This window comes from Hylobates moloch, unplaced genomic scaffold (genome assembly GCF_009828535.3).
Source record: "Hylobates moloch isolate HMO894 unplaced genomic scaffold, HMol_V3 SCAFFOLD_3, whole genome shotgun sequence".
In the NCBI taxonomy this organism is placed as follows: Eukaryota; Metazoa; Chordata; class Mammalia; order Primates; family Hylobatidae; genus Hylobates; species Hylobates moloch.
Window position 1 is genome coordinate 11,264,723 of NW_026652278.1, and position 21,696 is coordinate 11,286,418.

At 50.5% G+C, this 21,696-nt stretch overlaps 1 protein-coding gene across 4 annotated transcripts in view; it reads right to left on the minus strand.

Moving 5' to 3' along the window:
- TACC2 (transforming acidic coiled-coil containing protein 2) overlaps window positions 1-21,696 on the minus strand; it is a 219,467-nt gene that overhangs the window by 79,440 nt on the left and 118,331 nt on the right. The window contains exon 1 of one of the 4 annotated variants that reach the window (XM_032176119.2): window positions 1,824-2,368. The exons of 1 other annotated variant lie outside the window; for it this stretch is intronic. In XM_032176119.2, the coding sequence (XP_032032010.1) occupies window positions 1,824-1,891 (68 nt within the window). In that variant the 5' untranslated portion in view covers window positions 1,892-2,368. Of the gene's footprint in view, window positions 1-1,823; window positions 2,369-21,696 lie in introns of those variants that run through there. 2 more of the 4 variants (XM_032176105.2, XM_032176112.2) reach the window with 2 other exon arrangements.

Genomic DNA, 21,696 nt, shown 5'->3' on the forward strand with positions numbered 1-21,696 from the left:
CATTTTTTTAGAACAAAAATGTTATGGAATGGAGGGTGGGATTTTGTGAATGAGTGAATATACTATCTTAAAGATCTATATTTAGAGACATTTCAGAGGCAGCAGTTCTAGGGAGAGAAGCCTCAGGCGGGTGCATATGGACCAACTCAACCATGAAAATATTTGATAAACAGCTTCCATCACAATGTGGCCATTCAGCCTGAAATTTTATTTAAACACCACTATCCCAGTGGGCAGGACCTTAAGGGACCTTATCCAAAAAGGCACAGCTACCTAACAGAAGCTATCTAAATTCGGTCCTCACCTGACAGAACACTGATCATTTATTAACTCAGCTGAGAAAGAGGGCGGGGACGTTAGGGACCGGCGAGCTGAATTTCCAATGACTGAGGAGCACATTTTCCCAGACGTACAGTCACATTGTCCTTTCTGTTTCCTAAGCTCTTTACTAGATAGGTCTGAGCCGCGAGAGCTGGCCAGTGCCTGTCACTGGTTAACTCAATTCCACTATAGAGACTTGCAAAAAATAGGTTAAAATGGTTCTTTTCTGCCTAGACTCGAGTTGTATTTCCACGCACCTAGCAACACTACACGTGCATGAGAAACAAGGCAGGCACAGCACAAGGATCATAACATTTAAAAAGAAAATCCTCAAACACGATGTGCCTCCATTGTAAGACGATGCTTTCTCAAGCTACAGGGGTGAAGACAAATGATGGGTGCACACCTGCTCAGAAGAATGACTCCCTGCTAAAGAGCTGGAGCCCAGAAAACCACGAGGCTCAGCCTAGCATTACATCACCACGCCGAGCCAACTCCTCACTGAAGCCCAGGGGTCGAGGGACCAGTGAGGAAGTACCCCCTCGGGCCCCATCCCTCCTACAACACACAGATCAATCCCCAACATCTTTTAATCTACACATCCATGACTCTTAAGAACCCACTTTACTACACCCACCCCCAAGTCCCCAGAAAATACTCTTCTCTGAAACACAGTCTTCTCTCTGGAAAAGTGGGGGCAGGTGAGACTGGGAGGTCCACATTGGATACAAGCCTGAGTTGCCGAAATGCGACCCGGCCGGCAGACCCATTCAATAAGCCCCATCGTCCAAACATGCCTGGGTAGGTAATGGAGACGACCATAACAGAAACGTGAATTCTAATAAACACTCAGTCAGGATAAGGGCCACTTCTGAGCACGTTAGCTCTGTGGTTGAGAGAAAAGATCGGATTCCTGGATCGATGCACAGTCAAGCACTGCCTCCACCAATGACAGGACGGTTCGGCCCTTTACTAATAATAGCAAGCGGCCTTGTCCTCGAGTGTTCACCAGATTGAGTATGTGGATGATGCTTAGGCTAACTGGACGGAACGTCCACCAGAGCGCACCACGCCATCTGCCCAGCCACACGCGCAGCTGCCCGGAAACTGGGCTGCTCCCCGGGCACGGAGCTGCCACGCTCATGGGTTCTTCCTAGGAGGAGGCAGTCTCGGATGCCTGGCTGTTCCCTTGCAGGAAATACCACTGTGCCGGGGGTGCAGAGGAAAGATGCTGACGGCAGGAGAAGCCCCCCAGCCATGCACCCACTGCTGAGCGACCAAAACTGAATTCCAGGGAATCGTTTCTGCCCACAGCAGTAACTTGGGGCTACCAGATGCTCCTCCCAGAGCAGCCACCAGATAAAGCCTTCCAAGGCTGCGGAGAACCCCAGGCCAGCCTGGGCTCCAGGTTGCACAGGCATTAGGAAAGGCGACACTAACAAAGCCCGGGCATCCTCTCCTCCTCCCCGGGAGACTCGGGGCGGCCCGGGCGGAGCACTTACATTGCCTCGGAAGCCTCCAGGTTCAGGTGGCTGGCTGGGGCTGGCTGCAGGGACTGCGACCCTCCCATCCTCGCTGTGCCCTGGCGTGCAAGCTAGCCGCGAGCGGGGCCAGCGTCCTGGCGCGATTCCTGCAGCCGGGAGCCGGGGCGGGCCGGCCGGCGGCCGGGGTTGCTGCACTGCAGAGGGGAGCAGCTGCGGGCATCCGTGGCGGCGGCGGCGGCGGCAGGGAGCTGCGACTCGCGGCCCGAGCCGGGGCCCGGGGGGCGAGCGCCGCGGGTGTGTGCGCGCAAGTGTGGCCGGCGCGCGCCCGAGTGTGGCCGGCGTGCGCGGCTCTGCCCGGGGCGTGCGGGTGTAAGCGTGAGCGCCGGTGTGGTCCGAACAGCTCTTCTCTTAAACACCGCCGGCAGCCGGCTCCTGTGTGTGACACAATGATGTCATCATCGCCGAGGAGCCCCAACGCCCGCATCTTCACAAAGCTCCATCGCGGGCTCCGGAAACGGGGCTGGGGGTGGGGAGGCGAAGACCCTCCCTCTGCCCCAGCCCCTCCCGCCTCGCCGGGACCGCCCGCATTGTGTAGCTTTGAAATGCAAACGAGCCGCGGCCCGGGAGCTGGGGCCCTAGAAAGGAGGGGCGTGGTGGTCGGGCGGGCTGACCACCGAGAGTAGGGGGCTCAGCCCTGATGGCTCATCCCTCCAGGAAGGAGGAAATGGTCTCTCCCGGCCCAGGACTAGGGGGGACGGCTGGAGGAACAGGTAAATAGGCTGCAGCGGGCAGCGGGAGCGACGCTGGGAGAGACCTTTTCCACCGCCGGCTTCTGCCTCCTTCAGGTCCCAGGTCCTGGAGGCAGCTGAGGTCTGTACCAAGGAGAGCTGCGGGGCCTGGCTCTCCCCTCACAGCCAGCCCGGGCCTAGCCTCCAAGGACCTTTGCACCGCACAGTCTGCAGGGCTTGGGGCAAGCTAGGGAGCAAAAGGTACTGGGCCTGCGAGCGGGCTGGGGCTGCAACACCATCTTTGGCCACCAAATGAGCTCCACAAAGCCAAGCCCTGTGCCAAGGCTCACCCTAAACAAGCAGAGGCGCGGCCAGCTGAGCCGCCCAAGGCAGGCCCCTAATGCAGCATGTGTGTACAGGGCAAAGGCAGTTCTCCGTGACATGCATCAGCTCAGCTCTGTTATTCTAAACACGGGCTGAGCCTGCAGGAATGTCCGTGACACCCCATCACCAAGCTCCCAGTGCCCAGCCCCATTCTGTGGCTGGCAGCATGTCACCCATCAGCAGCCAAATCCCCGTCCCTGGCCTATGGCTGGCTCGGAAATCCTCAAGGCTTGAGCTCCTGAGCCTCCTCACTGAAGGCTGCTGGAGAAAGAGTTCATCTCTGTATAGGTACAGGAGGTTTGGGGCACACCTGGGAACCCCACCGTCCCCTCACGCTGTACATTCAACACAACCGCTTCCTGCGCTCCCAGCCCAGACTCACAACTGAATTCAAATGGAACCTCTGATGGGTAAGTGGAAGACTCTTCCACATTTCCCAGCTTGTCTTCACCCACAGGGCAGTGAGCCTAAAATGTATCTAAACTGTGGCCAAACGCAAAAGAAAATAAAAACAAAATTGTTCAAAGCATTTTAAAATTGCCTCCAATACACTGTTTTCTAGCGACGTGGCCGAGGACGTTTGGCTGGGCTTTTTTGATACTGACACTCGAGGTCACAGTAGTTCCAGAGCTTCACGGGGACTGACTTTCCACTGCTCCTATTCAGTATCAGTGTCAAACAGAATGCCAGAGGATCAACATCGTTTTCTGGGATGTAACAACATGAAATTTCCAGGAAACATTGAGATGGTCTACTTTTGCATTTACATGAAAATAGTTAATGATTATGTCAATCTTGCAGGGAAGGTGGCTGTCAGGGGTGGTGTGATGAGGCGTGCTCTGGAAAATACCTTCCGGGGAAGCCGTCACTCACTGTCAGCATTGGGTGTCACTTGGTGGCAAGGATCCTGCAACCTGTTCATCCTGTCACCATTCTCAGCACCCTGGGGGTTTGTTTCTCTGTCAGAAAACAGACCTCTTGGGCTCCATATGCAGGTGAGGGCCCAAAGAAGCTTACCACGTGGAGCTGAAACATCTGTAAGCTCTAACCTGGGCTGCTACTGTTTTAAGGAAAGTGGCCCTTCCCCTGGGCACCTAGGGACTGGCCTTCAGCCAAGCCCGGTACTCAGAAAATACATGAGGAAAAAATGAGGAACCACAATTAGAACTCATCTGCCAACTTTTAAAAACATTTTTCAGATGATGTACAAAAGCACAAAGCCATCTAAATGTCCTTACCCTTAGCAGGTAGAGGTTCCGCTGCAATAACAAGATAGGGTTTGAAATGAGACCGGAGTTCAAATCCTGACTTCTCCCTCGTTAAGTGTGTGGCCTGAGCCAACTATTTAACCATACTGAACCTTATTTCCTCAGCTGTCAAAAGAGGAAAAGCATCTATTTTGCAAGGGCATTGGAAAAAGTAAATTAAATACCACCTATGAATGCCCAGGACCAGGATTCTTCTTTATAAGAAAAAATTTCCCCCCAAGTATAGTACCATAAAGGAAATTAAGGCAGCATTAAAGTGAAGTGCTTTTACATAGAATCCCAACAACTCAAAAGTTACGACATAGTGACAGGGCATATTACTTAGTGGGACAACACCATCTCACTGCTGTCAAAAACACAATCAAGAACCAGGAGAGGGGCTGGGCACCGTGGCTCACGTCTGTAATCCCAGCACTTGAGGAGGCCAAGGTGGGAGGACTGCTTGAGTCCCGGAGTTCAAGACCAGCCTGGGCAACATAGTGAGACCTTGTCTCTACAAAAAAATAAACAAAATTAGGTGGGTGTGGTGGTGCATAACTGTGGTCCCAGCTACCAGGAGGCTGATGTGCTTGAGTCCAGCAAGTCGAGGCTGCAGTGAGCCATGATCGTGCCACTGCACTCCAGCCTGGGTGACAGAGCGAGACCCTGTCTCAAAAAAAAAGAAAAAAAAAGAACCAGGAGAGAAACAAATGGAATGTGAGTGCCATGGCACCATTAGAGTCGATGCAACTAAAACCCATGTATGATTAGTTTGTGTAAATTATTTATGGAAGAGTCTCTCAGACCCTCATTGAAGACCTTTTGATGCTGACTTTATAAACAATTTAAAACAAAGCTGGTGATCTAGTAACTCGGCCTACAGAAAATGTAAAGCTGAAGAAAATAAGGAGGGAGAATGATAAAAGGGCTATGCTATGGACTGAATGCTTGTGTCTCTCTCCCAAATTCATGTGTTGAAGCCCTAATCCCTAGTGGGATGGTATTTGGAGGTGGGGCTTTTGGGAGTTAATTAGATTACATCATAAGGGTCCCCTCAAGATGAGATTATACCCGTATAAAAAGAGAAAGAAACACGAGACCTGCCCCCCGCTGCTTCTCTGCTGTGTGAGGCAGGAAGGTGGCCATCTGCAAGCCAGGAAGATAGCCTTCATCAGGAACCCAACCATGCTGGCACCCTGATCTCAGACTTCCAGCCTCCAGAACTGGAAGAAATGAGTGTTTTCTATTTAAACCACCCAGGGAACCCCACTTCTCCTAAGCATGGCCCTAATGAGACCCTGAACTCAAACAGCGCCTGGGGGCCTGTCTGTTAGACCACAGTCCACATATTCTAAGGACCCGAAGGCAGGCTAAGCCCGGTTAGACAGGCTCCACTGCAAACGTTCCTACTGACGTCCCCAAAGACACCCTAGAAACCTGGATAAATGAAGGAATGCATCCATCATTTCTAAAAAGCAGTTCAACGTATGTTAATGCACCTATTATGTACCTGGCCTATAAGTGGAAACCAGCTTATTCTCACATTACTTAGTGACACCTACCAGAAAGATCAGCAAACCTGACAAATCCCCGTAGCCAAAAGATAAACTGAAGCTATGTAGTGCAGCCTCTTCAGTCCCACAGAGGTTCAAGGGACTGAGCCATGGTCAGAAACTGCGAGTAGTTTGAGACCCCTCTGACACCCCAAGAAAAACAAACGTGAGTGGCTCCACCTTTGCCTGTGGCCTCAGGGAGTCTCCAGTTGCCATAGCAGCAAGACTCTCCAAACACCACCAATGGACCCCGAGCTGCTAATTAGCCCGAGCACACACACTCAGGAGAGTAGGTCAGATCACAGAGAAACCCATCTGGAGGAGCTAAGAATGTAAACACAGATGGAGAACAGAGCTCCTCCAAGCCCTGGGTCTTCACCACCACCCACTACACCATGGTGGGGAGCGGAGGGAGGCTGGACAAAACCCCAGCGACTTCTCTTCAGGGAGCCGAGCTTGAGACCGGCTCTGGGCTGTCTCTGAGAGTGTTATCTTGTTACTCCCCTGAAGCCCCGCGCATCCAGCCCCACGTCACACAACTCTGCACCCAGCAGTGCCTGAACACCCAAGCCCTGCACTGAGCTAGGCACGCTCACTGCCTTGCCGAAAATTCAAAGAGCTGGGAAGCTGTGTGGCCTGAATGCAGCACCCACACGTCAACAGGAGCAGGGACCTGTGAGCAGGGACAGAGCCTGGGCTCAGGCGAGAATGGTGCGGTGCCGGGCTTTCTCCACCCAGGTGTCACAGTCCCAGGATGGACGTTCTTTCCATGTGTCCCCAAAGGACACACTTCCACATCACTCAGTCTTGCTCCAAAAGTTGTCCACTGCCTTTGCAAAAAAGTCCCAATCCGACCTCCTGGCTTTGATCCGGCATTGGAGCATGGCCAGGTCCTCACCGTGGCCTCACTGCTGAGGAGCTGCCCCCTCCTCAACTTCTCCATCTCTCTCAATTCCTCCAGAAAATCACATCCCAGCTCCCCCAGCTCCCTGGAGGGGTCTGCTCCCTGCCAGCCCCCAGACTTCTTTCCTCCCATTCCCTCAGCTGCCTGCATATTGATGCCTTGGCGCTTTCTTGCCTTGTTATGATGAATAGAGAAAAGGCAGAAGATGGTTGTGTTCGTTTATTTGCAGCGGTACAGATATTCTGTTAACCTCTTACATGCCAGCATTAAATCTCACATGCTCACCTTTGGCAGTCTGAGTGGTTTCTTGGGCTTAAGCACAAGCTTCAGTGAAGCCCCATCTTTTCCAGAAGGTTCTCTTGTTCTCTCCTTGCAAAGGGCTGATCTATTTACTGCATCTCTTTCTTACCACCTTCACCATATTTACACCTGGAACCTTTCAAAGTTCTGCACAAGCAAGGACAGCTCTACAGGTGACTCTTCAGCGGGAAAAACCCTGTTGATTCAGTTATGACAGAGGCAGAAGACTGGGAATTTCACTGTTAGACCCAGGGAGGTAACCCAAATGTGCTAGAAAAGAAATCAGTAAGGGAGATGAGACTCACTTTTGTTTTTTGGGTTTTTTTTTGAGACGAAGTCTCGCTCTCGCTCTGTTGCCCAGGTTGGAGTACAGTGGCACGATCTCAGCTCACTGCAACCTCTGCCTCCTGGGTTCAGGCAATTCTCCTGCCTCAGCCTCCCGAGTAGCTGGGACCACAGGTGCACGCCACCACGCCCAGCTAATTTTGGTATTTTTTAGTAGAGATGGGGTTTCGCCATGCTGCCCAGGCTGGTCTTGAACTCTCGGCCTCAAGTGATCCGCCCGCCTCGGCCTCCCAAAGTGCTGGAATCACAAGTGTGAGCCACCTGTGATCTCACAGCCAGTCGAGATTCACTTTTATTTTTAAATTAAGAATTCAGAACATATTTGTAATCTTTGATACCTATAGGAAGGCAGGAAGAAAGGAGGGAAGGAGGGAAGGAGGGAGGCCAGTCCCCAAAATCTCAGGGCTATACAAAAGTTGTTAGCATTAAGAATTCTCATCACATATGAAAAAAAAAATCAGTAACACAAATACCATGTTCAAAAAGACTGAATATGATCCTCAAAATCTTTCTTTCTTTACCAAATAAATTCAGCTCTCTTTTTTTTTTTTTTAAACACACCATTGCTGGCTTGAGATTTCAGCTCTTTTGAGATGGAAATGGTAGGAGACAGTCATGAGGTAGCTTTTGAGAGAATATACCCTACCTAATGCCAAAAAGGATTTCAGCTGACAATTCAAGAGAACAAAGAAAACAGGAAGAAAAGGTGGGTAAAAGCCAGAGGGAGTGAGGTGAGCCTGGAAGTGCTGACCTAAGCCCTTGCTGGAGTGGGGTACAAGTCTGGCTCTAAGTTTCCCAACAGCCAAAGCAAAAAGGGCAACAACTATGATCAGTTACATGATTCATAAAATCCGACAGGTTAAAAAAAAAAAAAGAAGAAAAAAAAAGAGCATCCCATGGATGAGCAGCTTCTGTTGTGACTTTCTGAACACGCATTCTCCCACAAGCCCTTCACCAGGTGACTGTATGTATACGGTAGCTGATGCCTTCAACAATATCCTCCCACCAATACAATATTCTTCCATATAGCTATGTCAGCAAGCACGGCAGGGGCTCCTCAGCTCTCCTGGCAATCAACAAAATCCTAAAGCTACAAAGTTCCCAGGGATGCATTTCTAGTTTCCCCATCCTGCACTAAGGGTCCCCACCACTCAAGTTTCCATGGTAACAAGGTTACATAAGAGAACACAAAGGGCAGCATTAGGACAGCGTCATCAACAAAGCAACCATTTATAGACTTGATCCTCCCTCACGTGCTCCTCCTGTCTTCACAAGTCTATTTTACTGTATTTTATTTGAGACAGGGTCTCACTCTGTCACCCAGGCTGGAGTACGATGGCACAATCTCAGCTCACTGCAGCCTCGACCTCCTGGGCTCAAACGATCCTCCCGCTTTAGTCTCCTGAGTAGCTGGGACCACAGGCGTGTGCCACCATGCCTGGCTAATTTTTTGTATTTTTTGTAGAGATGTGGTCTCACTATGTTGCCTAAGCTGGTCTCGAACTCCTGGGCTCAAGTGATCCACTCACCTTCTCCTCCCAAAGTGCTGGGACTACAGACATAGACACTGTGCCCAGTCATGTCCTCACAAGTCTAGTCTTTGGCAATCTCTTGCTGATTGAAGGAGCAAATATACAGTGCCAACAACCAGAAAGCAAAACTGCAAACCTGGAAGAAGAAGGAGGATGTCATGGAGTCAATTAAAGTGACACCAGAGAATTGCTCAAAACCTACCCCAAAGCTGTAAGAAAGGGCAGCTGGCACAGTCAGACCTGTGAGCAACTGAAGAAGAGAAACTCAGCCAGGATGAGGACAGAAGGTGGCTTCAAAGAGAGAACGTGATGATGAAAGAACCAAGAGAAGCCCTCAGAACTGATTGTGAAAGAGTGACCCTGTTGCTTAAGCTGAAGTCAGGTGTGAAGTGAAGAACATGCAACGTTGAAAATCTGGCAAAAAAAATCTGCCCAAATCCTTTGTTCATTCTAAGCATTAACATGTGGTTACCACTAAAGTCTACATTTTGTTGGCCGGGTGCGGTGGCTCACACCTGTAATTCCAGCACTTTGGGAGGCCGAGGCAGGCAGATCACGAGGTCAGGAGATGGAGACCACAGTGAAACCCTGTCTCTACTGAAAATACAAAGATTAGCCAGGTGTGGTGGCGGGCGCCTGTAGTCCCAGCTACTCCGGAGGCTGAGGCTGGAGAACGATGTGAACCCGGGAGGCGGAGCTTGCAGCGAGCTGAGGTCACGCCACTGCACTCCAGCCTGGGTGACAGGCATCTCAAAAAAAAAGTCTACATTTTGTTAAATCTAAAATAAAATCATTTTCATAACTTTTCATTTCTTTTCAGAGTGAAGTCTTAAAAACATTTTTTATACTATTGGCCAGGCACAGTGGCTCACGCCTGTAATCCCAGGACTTTGGGAGGCCGAGGCGGGCAGATCACGAGGTCAAGAGATCAAGACCTTCCTGGCTAATACGGTGAAACCTCGTCTCTACTAAAAATACAAAAAATTAGCCGGGCGTGGTGGCGGGCACCTCTAGTCCCAGCTACTCAGGAGGCTGAGGCAGGAGAATGGCGTGAACCCAGGAGGCGGAGCTTGCAGTGAGCCGAGATTGCGCCACTGCACTCCAGCCTGGGCGACAGAGTGAGACTCAGTCTCAAAAAAAAAAAAGTTTTTCCCACTATTAGCCATAAAACTTTGATTTACTAAGTGGACTCATTTTAAGTGGCCTTTCTCAGATAACAGTTTCCTTCGGATAATCCAGATGTCCTTCCTGTAACTACCTTTATAAACTGTGTTTAAGATCATAGGTGAAAATTGAGAGGGTGGCCCACAGCAGACACGTGGCCAAATAAAATCTCAACCTCCAAAGTTCAGGCTCCTACTTATAAATAAAGCCCAGTTCCATTCTAAGCCTGGGAAGAAAGAGCCAACACCCTCACCTAAGCCAGGTGACTGTATCTGTCTAGGATCAAAAACATAACCAATGTTATCCATCTTTCTTCTCGGGAAACTATTTCCAGGAAGAACAGAAAATTCAGTAAGCACCACAAAAATGTTTTGGTTCTTGTTTAAAGAGGTTTAATATTGCATTTGCTTTGAATGTTGATGTGTGAATCCACTGAGTTCCTCTACGGTTTAAAGTCATGGTTTTAGAGGCTACTTTTTACTAGGAATAAAAGGCCTTTTAAGGAAAACATTTGGGTGTAAACAGAGATGGGGGTCTCCCAGCTGCCAAAATCAACAGCAAAGCTGGTTTCTGAGGCCAGACTGGAGAAGCAGGTTGAGAAGGGCGGATCTGTGCCTCTGTGGTGGGAGGGGCTCCCCTCTGTGGCCCGGTGGTGGAGATGCTTCCAAGATGAAAGTACAGAAAGCAAATGCAGAACCTCCATGCCTCTCTGTCCTTCCCTCATTTTGAAGAGAGACAGCAGCTACCTGTGACTGCCCTGGGGTAAATATGCAGCACCTGGGGTAAATTTCTTCCCACGCCTGCCGGCAGCAGTCGAGACAGAAGCTGGCACAGGGCTGCCCTACTTGTGAGCCAGGCAGCAAAAACCAGGCGCTGAGGCTCAGAACTGCTGACTCAAGCCTCCATGAAGGAACAGAAATCCAGAAAGCTGGGCCAGAAATAGCATCCATGAGCATCTATTGATAGCATAAAGTCCGTGGGCAGAGTAAGTGAATGAGCGTGTCAGCATGGGTGGGTGTGTGTGCGCCTGCATGTGTGTTAGCAAGCCCTAAAAATATTTCCCTCTTTCCATAACCATCCGAGAGGCCCTGTCGGTATAATTCCCTCTACACCCTGCCTAACTGTGTCCAGCTGCAATTAATATATGTGTGTGTCTGAGGGTAAGAGATTATTTTTCCTAAATTCTCAGATCTTTAGCAGTTGATGTGTACATGGGAAGAAAATCTTCCCGTGACAATAGACTGACCAAATTCCTGCTTCATCTTTGCTGAGCTTAAGGAATTGTTGTGAGAGAGAGCTGGACACAGGCATGACAAGGTTTCCTAACAGTCTGCAGAGGCTATTAGCCATCAGTTTGGCAAAAACTAAATGCATGGCATATTTACATATTTTTCTGCATATCTTTAAACTATTACTCCAGGAAGACATGAAGGTTGCTACTTTGCATAAGCATTTCCCCTGTGCTGTGACTGCCTGCCTCGGAATCTACCTGTGCCTACGATATTAAGCCCAGTTTATACACACACCCATGCCCCAGTATGGGATGGCTCCTTTGTCCTAGCAGCAGCAAGTTGGCTCCAAGAGGGAGCCTGGCCCAGCATCAGGCCCTTGGAAGCCCTCAATAACTATGAGCATACAAATGGAGAAATGGGTAGACAGAGCTGTACTTGCAGACACAGAGGAGAAAGGCAGACATCCAAACTGTTTCCAGCTGAGGCCAGGGCTGAAGGCAACTCAAGGAGGTCCTCCCTAGGATGAGCCCTTCCAGGGCTGCAAAGAGACCCCAGGTACCATATGCAGAGCCCAGAGCCAGCTCCCCAGTCTCCCTGACCTCAACAATCTCCCTAGTGGCAGATCTTGTTTATTTGTGTGATTGGAGGGCCGGGGGGAGGAAGACAGGTTGGGTGCTCAGCAGTAAGGTTTGAATTAAACTCTCTTCCTCAGACACCTAAGTCAAAGAGATGAATAGAAAGCAAGGGACATTTTTCACTCACTGGCATCCTTAAGCTGACCCTGAGAAGTTATTATTAGTCCTCTGTGCTTCCGTTTTCTCATCTGTGCAATGAAAATAGTAACAGTTCCTCTTCCATAACATGGAGGGTGCAAGGTTTAAATGAGATAATATGTGAAAAGGCCTGAGGTACGGCAGTGCCAGGCATACAGCAAGTGCTCAATACATGTTTAGCTGTGGCTGCTGCTGTGGCTGTTTCGTGAAAAAACAAGAAATCACTTTGGCCTGAGGAGGACTTGGTGCCCCTGCGTCACTGACTCTCACGACATCTCCGGGACTCCAAGCCCGAGGGCTGCAATCAGGCAGAGGAGTTAGAGGCTGGAAGGCTTCCTGGAGGAGTCCACAGATATGAGATGACCCAACCCAAATGGTTCCCGCCACAGCTTTGGCCTCAGAGCTTGGGGCCTCGGCCAGTGTTCTGACTTTGCTGGGCTTCAGTTGTCCCATCTATAAAAGGGGCACAATAAAAATATCTGCCTGACAGGACTGTTACGCACATTAAATGAGATGAAATATATATCGGGCCAGGCGCTGTGGCTTATGCCTGTAATCCCAGCACTTTGGGAGGCGGGAGGATCACCTGATGTCAGGTGTCAGGAGTTTGAGACCAGCCGGGCCAACATGGTGAAACTCTGTCTTTACTAAAAATACAAAACTTAGCCGGGCGTGGTGACCTATGCCTGTAATCCCATCTACTGAAGATGCTGAGGCAAGACAACTGCCTGAACCTGGGAGGCGGAGGCTGCAGTGAGCCGAGATCACACCACTGCACTCCAGCCTGGGAGACAGAGCAAGTGAGACTCCGTCTCAAAAAAAAAAAAAAAGAAAGAAATATATATCAAAAGCATTGCTCTCAGTGCCTGGTACATAGAAAGTCCTCAGTAAAGGCCAGATGTTATCACGAGAGTGAGAAAACCAGAGCCACTCTGTGATGCTCCAGGGAGAACCTGAAACCTAATCCCAGCCAGAGCCTATTACCTTCCTCTCCATCCTTTTCTCCACAAGGCCCCAGTTCCCACCCTGAGTCCTGCCAAACGGCGCTGCAGCAGTCAGCGTTCTGGCCACAGAGAGTGAGGATGCAGGACGGCTCAGCCCATTTCCCCAACTACGTCAGTCTGGACAGATGTCTCAGGCTGTGTTGGCAGAGGCACTGCAGGTACCACGTGCCAACCTCGGGACAAGCTGCCTCCTCTTGGAAATGAAGGAAGGACAATGCACCAGGGAATCATGTCATCAAGTCAGCCGTGTCAACACGCGTTTATGGAATGGAATGGAATAGAGTATCACTGCAGCCCACCAAGTAAGGGAAGGTCCGTGCCAATCACGGACACATATAGGGTTAGTACATATGTACTGGCCACCATGTTAAGCTTCTCCCTGTGGTTTGAGCAGAGCCGCTCTGGCCAGACTGCAGGTCCTCCAACCTGGAAGACTTCCCCCTTTCATTTTTGTTTGCTTATTTCTTTTTGTTGTTGTTGTTTGATCTTCCATCCCTCTTTAAGAAATCATTCTGATTTTATTCATTGGCTTTCAGCTCCATTATCTAAACCCAAGAAAGGCAGGCATGACCCTGTAATTCTTTCTGCAAAGCCAGGAAATGATGCTCGGCGAGATGGTATTTAGACAGAGAAGGGAGCAGGGACACCAAGGTGGGGCACAAGGTGGGCAAGTCATCCTCAAAGAGCCACCATCCTTTGCCTCTTAGCCCAGGAGAATACTCCAAGGTCTCCATGTTTGGTGGAACCACATGGGGAATTACACCCCTCTGGCCCTGGGCCCCAGCCTTGGGCAGTAAGGGGAGGAAATGCTGGTGCCAAGCCCCAGGCCCTGGGCAACTTCTCCCAGCGAGCCCCTGCCCAGAGTCACAGTCCAGCCTGGGAGTAGTCACCTCTGCAGTGTCACCCGCAGACATAGTGTGGCCCACGCTGCAGGGTCACCACTGTATCCCAGCACCTGCCTTCAGCCTTGCACAGAGCAAATGCTCAATCAACGTTGGTGAATGGATGAATGCAAGGCACAAAGACAGACCTAGGTCCCCTCCATCCCCACGGCCACTGCTTTAGTTCAGGCCACCACTGTCTCCCACCTGGACCACAGGAACAACTTCCACATGGCCCTCTGACCTCTGGCCTCTCCTCCACCCACCCTCCTCCTCGCCACCAGAGATATTTCCCCAAACTAAATTCCATCCTGACTCTCCCCTGCTTGAAAAGAGAAGACATGTTTCTTTGCACTTCTTGGGCACCAGCAAACTCCCCAGTCTGGCTGCAGGCCCCTCTAAATCTGAGGACCATGGCCACCTTCGCTGCTCATCCTGCTGCTCTGTCTGAGACCGCCATACCTCCCTCTAGTCCCTCCAGTCCCTCTCTGACCTGCTGCCTGAATCTGCTGGGCCTCGCCACACCCCAAGCTTTGGCACATTTGGTTCCTCTTCCCTGAAGCACTTTTGCCCTTCTTTACCCTCAGCAAACACCTAGTCATACTGCAAAACTCAGCAGTGATGCTGCCTCCTCTGGGAAGCCTTCCCAACTTCTCCAGGCAGAGTCAGGTGCTCCCTTCTCTTGAGTCTTTTGTTCTCAGCTCTATTGGAGAGTTTATCATGTTGTACTATGTTGAGTTTATCATGTTGTATTGTTCTGTTTCCAGAACAGCTGTTTCTGTCTGTCTCCTTTTCCCCATCACTGCTGGGAGTCGGAGTGGGAGAATGTGAATTCAATGCCTCCTACTTGTCAAACACAGAGCTACATTCTTCATGTACATTTACTACTCACAATAACCCCCAAAAGGTGGATACTACTAGCCCCATCTTAAAGATGGGTAAACCAAGGCTCAGAGTAGTCAAGTAACTCACGCCACATCACACAGCTGGTAAATAGGCATGTCTTTCCAACTTCATGCTCCTTCCCCTGCGCCACATGCCAAATAGTCTGTGACATAGAATCAACCGGGATGTATCTGCCCAGAGGCTGGCTGGCAGGATCAAAAAATGCAAACAAAGCAAAAGAGAGGACCCAGGAACGCTGTATGACTCCACCTAGACTCCAGCGCTCAGCAGGTCCTTCTCCTGACAGCGAAGTGTTAAAGAAACTGACTCATCAACACGGCGAGGCACCCGGGCATGGTGGGGTCCTGAGCCGCACGTGCCCGTACCATATCCCATCCCACCCCACCTCCCTGGGCCCTGCCTCCCTTGATTTGGGGGTCTATTTCTCCACCTCCTTTGGGGCACTCTGTGACAAGCCATCTCCTGGCCACCCCTCTTTCTGCACCTCCACTGGGTATGAGGGCTCGAGAGCACGCACTTGGCTTGGAAGGAACGCAGCCTCCCGGAGGGCAAGCACCTAAAACCATCAAGTGGCAGCCGAGGGCCATCCCTGGGCAGCCGTGCTGGGGGAGGAGGGTGGGCTCCTGGCCTCAGCTGCCCCTATTCAGGGCAAGAAGGGCCCCCACACTGCCCTGGAACCTTCCACCCAGCAGTGCTGTGCTGAGCACGTCCAGCCACGCCCTCACAGATTCCTGCCCATATGTCCCTCCCTGAGCCCCACTTCAGGGCGGGATCCCCTTCCCAGCTGCTCTAGGGGCTGTGGGACTGCCGCCCAGATGGCGTCACAAGCTGAAGCTTTGCAGCTTCTCCCAGCTGTGCCCCCAGAGTAGGGCCAAGGAGCCCCACTGCTGCCGGCTCTCCTTCCCCTCCCCTCCTAGAAGGGCCTACGGAACCGAGGGGGCCACCGTCTAACTGACACCCTCTGCACCTGCTCCTCAGGCTGAAGCCAGCGGTACAGCCCAGCACCCACTCCGCAGCAGCTCACATTCCGGAGGCTGAGCAGGAGCCAGGGGACCCATCGATGCCTCCGCGCGTCTCCCCGGCCGCTGACGTGGCTCAGCGTAGTTATGCTCAGTCTGCCCTGGACCCAGTGGGCCTTAGAAGCAAGAGAACAATGGAAACTTGACCTGCGTAACCAAGGAATGATGCCACGAGAGCCCAGTTTGGTCAGCGCAGAGTCTAATCCCCAGAGACCCTCAGCCCAACAACCCAGCCCCTTTCCCTGGTGAGGCAGAGAGGCTCATCCGCACCCCGCCTACAAGGCAAAGTGCCGCGCTGGGGAGCGGGCTGGCGAACTGGCTCCAGAGCGAAGATGCATCATGTTTTCCAAAGGGCTGACTTCTCTAACTCGGGTAGAGGGAATGGGGAGGTTTCTGCCCTTCCCCTCCTGCGCAGGAAAAACTCTCGGGTCTTGGATTAGTGTTGACAGAGGGAAAGGAGCAATTTGGGGCAGCTGCCCAGGGCGGGTGGGGCCGGGACTGTGGGGGCACCTCACAGGAAAGCCTGAAGAGCCAACACCACAGCCGCCACAGGCTGCGGCTCAGGGCAGCCATTTCTCAAGGGGTGTCTCCTGGGCCTCCTGCCCAGCACCGGGGATCCGGCTTCCTCCCTGCAAGAAGCTCAGCTGCTTCTCCCATCCCGTTTCTCCCGGGTCTATCCAGACAGCCCTTGGCCAGGTTTCCAAGTCACCAATTCCTAGGGGACAGCTGTCCGCAGCAGGGAGAGGCCAACTCTGAACAGAGACGACCCACACCCACTCAGCTCATGTCCAACCCACCAGGCTCTTTGCCACAAGCTCTCAGAGGTCAGCTGTGGCTGCCTTGGTGAGGTGAGGGCTTTCAACCTGTATTCCTGGGAATTCTTATTGTCAGACCCCTCGCCTGGCTTCAGCCTCATATAGCTCTCCAAAGAGCTGACAGCTCTGAAAAAGTCAGGGTGACCTGCTGACCCCACAAGGCCTCAGGAGGGCCACGCTGGAGGGGAAAGGAAGGCCATCGGAAGCGTGGTCACTGCAGCAATGGTATCCCTCCCAGGCAGGGTTAGGAGGCGGAGACTTGAAGCTCTCTCTCCTCCCCGGAACCTCGCTTTTCTCCCTCTCAAAGTCACATCTGTTCACCCCAAGGCCTATGGCCTAATGGTTACCAATGAGAGTGGGAGGAGGGGAGTGTGAAAACTCCTGGAGAAAAGCCATTTGCACTGGAAATGTGGGATTGTGTCATCGTTTCCACAGCAGCCGTGAGAAGCAGGAAGAGGCAGCAGGAAGTCACCCAGCATGTTTGCAAGAACAGAACATCTGTCGATTCTGTAATAAGATGTGCCGTGGGCTTTCTTTGTCAATACACCAGGTCTCACTGCCTCGCTGCTCCCCTCCAAGCCCAAAGAGAGAAGACAAAGCCACAGATGTGGCGGGCACTGCAGCTGCCTGTGCATAACACCCAGAAGGCACGCTGGCTCCAACAGGCGATGCCCGGCTGGTGGCAGGAACCCATGGAAGACGTATTTCCAAACCAAGAGTCCAACCAGGACCTCAAATTCTGGCCCAGGGCTGGGCATGGTGGCTCACGCCTGTAATCCCAGCACTTTGGGAGGCTGAGGCAGTCGGATCACCTGAGGTCAGGAGTTCGAGACCAGCCCGGCCAACATGGTGAAACCCCATCTCTACTAAAAATACAAAAATTAGCCAGACATGGTGGCGGGTGCCTATAATCCCAGCTACTCGGGAGGCTGAGGCAGGAGAATTGCTTAAACCCGGGAGGCGGAAGTTGCAGTGAGAAGAGATCACGCCATTGCACTCCAGCCTGGGCTATAAGAGTGAAACTCCGCCTTAAAAAAAAAAAAAAAATTCTGGCTCAGCCTGGGTGAATAACGACTTCCATTTCAGTGAAATGAAATGTTCAACCTTACATTTTTTAAACTTGCTTTGAAAACCTCCAGGAACTCATCCAAAGGGAAAAAACACGGTTTATTGGATCCCTGGATCCAGGCCATGGCCCCATGGTTGAAAGCAGCTGTGGAGAGAGTCGAGGTGGAGAGTACACTGAAGGTGATGGAACCACAGCTGTCAGGGAGCCCCAGGAAAAGGGGGCCTCAGTCCTAAAACCACTCCTGTCTTGGCAGGCAGCTAGCCAGGTCTTTAACAATGCAGATCTGACCGTATCACTGTACCGCCTGGGCACTTCTGGACGCTCTTAAAAGAAAGCCCAAGGAGCCCATGACCAAAGCTGCTACAATCGGAGCAATGAAATAACGTAGTATTGGATTATAACCCAAAGAATAAAATGAACATCCAGGAGTCCACGCAGATATAAATACATGATTGAATCAATTAATAAATGAAGGAGAAGAGACAAATCTCCTGTGCAGAAAAACTCTAAATAATTTCTGTAGATGTTCTGTCCCAACAGAGGAGGAGCACAACTCTCCACCCCTTAAATGTGCACACAGTGACTTCCTTCCACAGACTACAGTACTGAAAGGGGGAAAAAAAAGGAACTTGGCGGGGTGCAGTGGCTCATGCCTGTAATCCCAGCACTGTGGGAGGTCGAGGTGGCCGGGTTACTTGAGGTCAGGAGTTCGAGACCAGCCTGGCCAACATGGTGAAACCTTGACTCCACTAAAAATACAAAAATTAGCCAGGCGTAGTGGCAGGGGCCTGTAATCCCAGCTACTCAGGAGGCTGAGGCAGGACAATAGCTTGAGCCTCTGGGGTGGAGGTTGCAGTGAGTGGGGATGGCACCACTGCACTCCAGCCTGGGTGAGAGCGTGAAACTCTGTCTCAAAAAAAAAAAAAGTAACTTTACAGTGGAGACAGTCAACAAACATGACCTCAGCCAAGCAACTATGGTCAATGTCCGCAGTGATATGTCATGTTGATGGTATGTACCCTTGATAGGATGTGATGAAAATGACACTTGATCTCTGTTCTTCCTCCCAAAACCCACAGGCCCAGTCCAATCATGAGAAAAGCATCAGACAAATTCCAATAGTGGGGCATCCTACTAAATACCCAACCAGAACTCCTTAAAACTGTTAAGGTCATCAAAAACAAGACAAGTCTAAGAAGAAACTGCCACAGCCAAGAGGCACCTACAGAAACAAAATGGAAATGTGGTTTCCTGGATGGGATCCTGGAACAGAAAAAGGACATTAGGGAAAAACTAAGAAAACGTGAATCAACTATTGTATTAGTCCATTTTCTGTTGCTTATAGCAGAATACCTGAAACTAGATAACTTATAAAGAAAAGTAGTTGTTTTCTTACAGTTATGGAGTCTGAGAAGTCAAAGGTCAAGGGGCTGCATCTGGTGAGGGCCTTCTTGCTGGTGGGGACGCTGCAGAGTCCAGAGGTGGTTCAGGGCATCCTATAACAAGGGGGCTGAGTACGCTAGCTCAGGTCTTTTTTCCTCTTCTTATAAAGCCACCAGTCCCACTCCCATGATATCCCAGCAATCCATTAATTCATGAATGGATTAACCCATTCATGAGTGCAGAGCCACATAACCCAATCACCTCTTAAAGGCCTCAACTCTCAATACTGCCAGATTGGGGGTTAAGTTTCAGCATGAGTTTTGGAGGCAAGAAATACTCAAACCATAGCAACTATAGACTTTAGTTATTATAATAAAGATGTATCAATATATCAGTAACTTTTTTTTTTTAGATGGACCACAGGGTCCATGCACATGCTCTTTCTCCCCAGCAATATCTATTCTCTTCCCAGTATCTTCAGCAACCTCCAGCCAAGCCCACACATAACCCACTCAGCTTAAGCTCTCAGTCACTTCCCTGGGAAGCCATCCTCAGCTACCCAGACTAAGTGAGGTTCTGGGTCACATCCATCCAGGGTGCTGCACTTCTCCCCAAGTAACTGATTGCTCCGTCTCTATCTTCCAGCATTGGATGCTCCTCGAGGGCAGGACGGTGCCTGTCTTCCAGACCTCTGTGTCCTGTCCCCAGCACAGTGACTGGCCCAGAGTAATCCCAAGTTCATGTTGCTGAATGCTCAGATGTGTAAATGAATGAGATTCAGAAGCAACCCACACACAGTGGGCTCCAGGGCTAAAGGTGAGATCACCCAGTGTGCCCGCTATGACAGGTTGAGAGCCGTGAGCCCATATGACCTCAGGAAAGAAAGACATAGAGCAAATGGGTACCATTTGTGTCTGCTGGTGCCAGGAGGCACCAGAGATGCTCTCTGACCCTAAGACATCAGCAAAAGGTCTGGAGGTTGAAATTTTTATTTTAGATTTCATCAAAAATCTACTCTAGCCCGGCCGGGCGCGGTGGCTCACGCTTGTAATCCCAGCACTTTGGGAGGCCAAGGCGGGCGGATCACGAGGTCAGGAGATCGAGACCATGGTGAAACCCCATCTCCACTAAAAAAATACAAAAAAATTAGCCGGGCGTGGTGGCAGGCGCCTGTAGTCCCAGCTACTCAGAGAGGCTGAGGCAGGAGAATGGCGTGAACCCGGGAGGCGGAGCTTGCAGTGAGCCGAGATTGCGCCACTGCACTCCAGCCTGGGCGACAGAGCGAGACTCCGTCTCAAAAAAAAATAAAAAATAAAAAAAATCTACTCTAGCCCTTGGATAAGTTCTTTTTAAAAAAAAAATGAGGTATAACTTACATACCAAAAAATAGTAAAATTCACTCTTTTTAGGTATATAGTTCCGCAAATTTTACAGAACATTTCCATCACCCCCACAAAGATCTCTTCATGCCCATTTGTAGTCAATACAAATCCCAGCCCCCGGTGCCCACTGATCTGTTTTCCATTCCTTATTGTTTTTCCTTTTCCAGACTCTCATCTAGACTGAATCATGTAGAATGTAGCCTTTTGAGTCCAGCCTTTCTCACTTAGGCTAATGCATTTGAGATTCATCAATTTAGTTGCATGAATCAATAGCTTGTTCCTTTTTATGGGTGAGTAATATTCCTTGGCATAGATATATCACAATTTGTTGATCCTTTCACCAGTAGATAGATATCTGGGTTGTTTCAAATTTGGGGCAATTATGAAGAATACATGCATACAAGTTTTTAGGTAGACATATATTTTCATCGTCCATAGGTAAATATCTAAAAATGGGATTGCTGGGTCATATTGTGGATTTATGTTTACCTTTATACGAAACTGAAGGGCAGAATATTTGAGAAGAGTAATTGTATTTCTTTCTCCAACACATTTTGGTTGTGCACCTACTATGTCCAAGGCAAACCAAGGGTGTTTCCGCAAACACCTGGGGACGTTCCTGCTACCCAACCTCTGCTTGTGCTATCTCACCAGCAGAAAAGCAGACCTCCCATACATTTCCCTGTCCTTGGGCCCAGAATTATGGTAGACCAGGCACTGCGGTGGATCCAAGAGGGGTGGAACAAACGTTCCTGCTCTGCCAACAACAATCTGAAGGACGGAAAGTCCCTCTGGGACTCAGGACCAACAGAGCTGCAGGGAGATGCCAGGAGATACAGGACAGAGAAGAGTTTAATGGTCTGGGCGCCATCATCTAGATAAGGCAGACTCTGGCTCAGCTCTGGGCCCACCCTACTATTACCCGGTATTCTAGAATATCATCTGCATGTGGTGATGTTCCCTTCCTCTGATTTCTCTACTACTTCTGGACACTCTGGTTTGGCAGCTGGTTGTCTACGCTTTGAGCACCCCTTATATTCTTGCCCTCTACCATGGCTTAGCTTTCAGCACTGTGTGCTTCCCAGCCAGCAGGAGCTCCCTAAGGACCGAGGCCTGCCGTTCTCAGCACACCCAGATGCATTTCGCTCTCTACAAAATACTGTCCAAGAATGCTCTTTAGGAGGCTTTAATGATTTATAATCAAAACCAACTGCTTGCATGGAAACAGGAGTTCCAAATACTTGCTCTAATCATTAACTTTATGTGTCAA